Raw genomic sequence first — 3,066 nt, 5'->3', positions numbered from 1 at the left:
GTCCATTAGCAACCAATCACATTAGCATTATTTAGGTACGCATTTGTTTCTTTGCTGCACGGATCCAAATCGTCAATGAATACGTCCCGTCCCTGCCCTTACCGCCACATCTTCCAAAACTGATGACCACCACGCAATCGCCTGCAACCTCACCCTAATAAATTGCTACTTTTTCTGTATGTGTTCATGACGCCATCACTGGAATGCATGGAGCAGACACATACTCCGAGCTGCGACTTGCAAGTCGACAAGTTACATCGAGATCATCGCGTGGTTAGAGAGTGACTGCTACGGACAGTGGTGCAGAAAGAAGAAGGAACACGAACGACTCAGCCGTAAACATGAAGAATGCAGTCTGCACATCTTTGATCCATGCAAACCACCAAAAAAGCAAAAACGTGAATCACAAGCCACGTCAATGCCAGCCGGTAAGACAGGTCGATAGAGTTCACCAACTCTTCATGTTACGAAACGTTGCTGTCCATCCAAATAGCTTCACCGCACACCTGTCTACTATCCTTTCTTCCTTTACAGAATGGACTCGACGATGCAATCAACAGGAAGTCTCTTTTACTTCATCTACCGTTTCTATATCTACAAAAATCTACTTCGGTTGATGAGCATCAGAGAAGTCTTCTTGTAAATAATATAAACAGCTGTTTGAAGCATCCATTCGATTCAATATGACAGTCCTATACGCTTTTTTTACTTCTTCTTCTTCTTCTTCTTCTCCCACGTACGCAGACGAGATTAGGTTTGGATCAATTGGGCTTTGTTGCATACGGTTCATGTGATCCAACCATTTCGGTGCTTTCTGCTCCCCATGCACGCGAAGAGTCATCACTTCGCCCCGCTCTTTGTTTTCACCCGCACTGGTCGCCACGCGTGCACTCTCCACTCCCACGTGTCAACCTTCCCAACCCGTGCCCCGTCTCCTCGGGTCAAACCCCTATCTGAAGCGACCGTGTCCCGTCTCCTCGGGTCAAACCCCTATCTGAAGCGACCGTGCCCCACTTCTATCATCCCCCGTGTTTCCTCGGCGCATTTGATCCTCCCTCTGCTTCTGCACCCACCCACCGACCCACCGTTCTTCGCCTGTATATAACGAGCCCAACCTGCCCTCCCGCTCTCTTCATCCTATCAGCCTTCTTCCTCCTTCTTCGTGTGCCATGGAAAGCCTTGATGCCAACCTCCCCGTGGTTACCATTGATGGCTTCAAGCCCTTGGACCTCGATGATCTTAGAGAGCAACTGCTGCTCTCCGTCGACTTCATCGTGGACTATTATAAGAACGTGGACACGCAACCAGTGCTGCCGCAAGTGCAGCCCGGCTACCTCCGCCACCTCATGCCGGCCGCCCCACCCCCCTGCGGCGCCACCCTCGAGGACGCCCTCCGCGACATCCGCGGTGCGGTGCTTCCCGGCATGACCAACTGGGCCAGCCCCAACTTCTTTGCTTACTTCCCGGCCACACTCGGCTCCGCGGCCCTCGTCGGGGACTTCATCGCCTCCGCGCTCAACCCCGTCGCCTTCACCTGGCTGTCCTGTCCTGCTGCCACGGAGCTCGAGGAGCTCGTACTTGACTGGCTGGCGCAGCTGCTTCGACTGCCGCCTGCTTTTCGATCCTCCTCGGACAGCGGCGGTGGAGGCGGCGGCGTCATACACGCCACCACCAGCGAGGCCATCCTTTGCACTCTCGTGGCCTCCCGCGACGGCGCGGTACGCCGGGCCGGAGGCGTGCCGATCAGCCGCCTCGTGGCCTACGGCTCCGACCAGACCCATTCCACGTTCGCCAAGGCATGCAGAATCGCCGGGTTCGACCAGACCAACGTCCGGTTGATCCCGACTCGACCCGGTTCGGGGTACGCGCTTGTGGCGGCCCGACTCCGCGACGCGATGGCGGCCGACGCAGCGGCGGGTCTTGTGCCCGCCTACGTCTGCGCCACCGTGGGGACCACCTCCTCCGCTGCAGTGGATCCCTTGGGCCTCATCGCCGATGTGGCCGCCGAGTTCGGCGCGTGGGTGCACGTGGACGCGGCGTACGCGGGCAGCGCGTGCATCTGCCCCGAGTTCCGGCGCTTCCTCGACGGGGTGGAGCGAGCGGACTCCCTCAGCATCAGCCCCCACAAGTGGCTGCTCACCGGCCTCGACTGCACCTGCCTCTGGCTCCGGGACCGGCCGCGGCTGGCCGAGTCGCTGGGGACTAACCCGGAGTACCTCAAGAACGGGCCCAGCGAGTCCGGCCTGGTGGTCGACTGCAAGGACCTGCAGGTGGGGGTGGGTCGCCGGTTCCGAGCTCTCAAGCTCTGGATGGTGCTGCGGACGTACGGCGTCGCGGGGCTGCAGGCGCACATCCGGAGCGACGTGGAGATGGCGCGGGCGTTCGAGGGGATGGTGCGGGAGGACCGCCGGTTCGAGGTGGTGGCTCCGCGGAGGTTCGCGTTGGTGTGCTTCCGCATCAGGGCTTGGGGCGGAGAGGAGGCTGCGGCGGAGGCGGACAACCGGAGGCTGCTGGCGCTGGTCAACGGCAGCGGGAGGGCGTACGTGACGCACACGGTGTTGGGCGGGAAGTACGTGCTGCGTTTCGCGGTGGGGGCGACGCTCACCGAGCATCGCCACGTGGCGAGTGCTTGGGAGCTGATCAGGGCGAAGGCTGAGGAGGTGCTCGGTGGCAGGCCGCTCGAGTAACTCCGAGTTGTCTTCGGCAGCTCGTGCCGAGCAGCGGTCGATGAGTCGTACGATTAAGGTATTGTTTTCGGGAGGGTGCCCGCCACTGCAGCATGCTGATGCAGTGGCTAAATAATGCAGTGTAGATATAGGAATGGCAAGACTCCTCCAATATCTTTTACCTAAGTGCTGTTGAAGGCTCCAAGTTGTGTGTGTTAATACGTTGTTATCGGCCGACCCATATCAAATTAGTCTTTATCTGTGCGGTGTACCCCATAGAACTTACTCCATCTTCTTCTTCTTCTTCTTCTTCTTCTTCTTCTTCTTCTTCTTCTTTTTGTCATATACCTAAATTATTTTGTGTTTTTATAGTTACATCCTCTTCTTGCATAGGCTGTTA

General features: G+C 57.7%; 1 protein-coding gene across 1 annotated transcript; it reads left to right on the top strand.

Annotated features, from left to right (window-relative positions):
• Positions 1-1,096: 1,096 nt before the first annotated feature.
• On the top strand, positions 1,097-2,852 carry LOC135594438 (tryptophan decarboxylase 1-like). Its single transcript, XM_065084822.1, has one exon. It carries the CDS (start codon positions 1,170-1,172, stop codon positions 2,685-2,687), a length of 1,518 nt encoding a protein of 505 aa, XP_064940894.1. The 5' UTR covers positions 1,097-1,169; the 3' UTR covers positions 2,688-2,852.
• The last annotated feature ends 214 nt before the right edge of the window (positions 2,853-3,066 follow it).

Source organism: Musa acuminata, chromosome BXJ1-9 (genome assembly GCF_036884655.1).
Source record: "Musa acuminata AAA Group cultivar baxijiao chromosome BXJ1-9, Cavendish_Baxijiao_AAA, whole genome shotgun sequence".
Lineage (NCBI taxonomy): Eukaryota > Viridiplantae > Streptophyta > Magnoliopsida > Zingiberales > Musaceae > Musa > Musa acuminata.
This window is presented reverse-complemented; position numbering and strand designations above follow the sequence as displayed.

Bases quoted from the DNA above. Each gene is read 5' to 3' on its own strand.
- LOC135594438 (XM_065084822.1), top strand. From the start codon at position 1,170: ATGGAAAGCCTTGATGCCAACCTCCCCGTGGTTACCATTGATGGCTTC.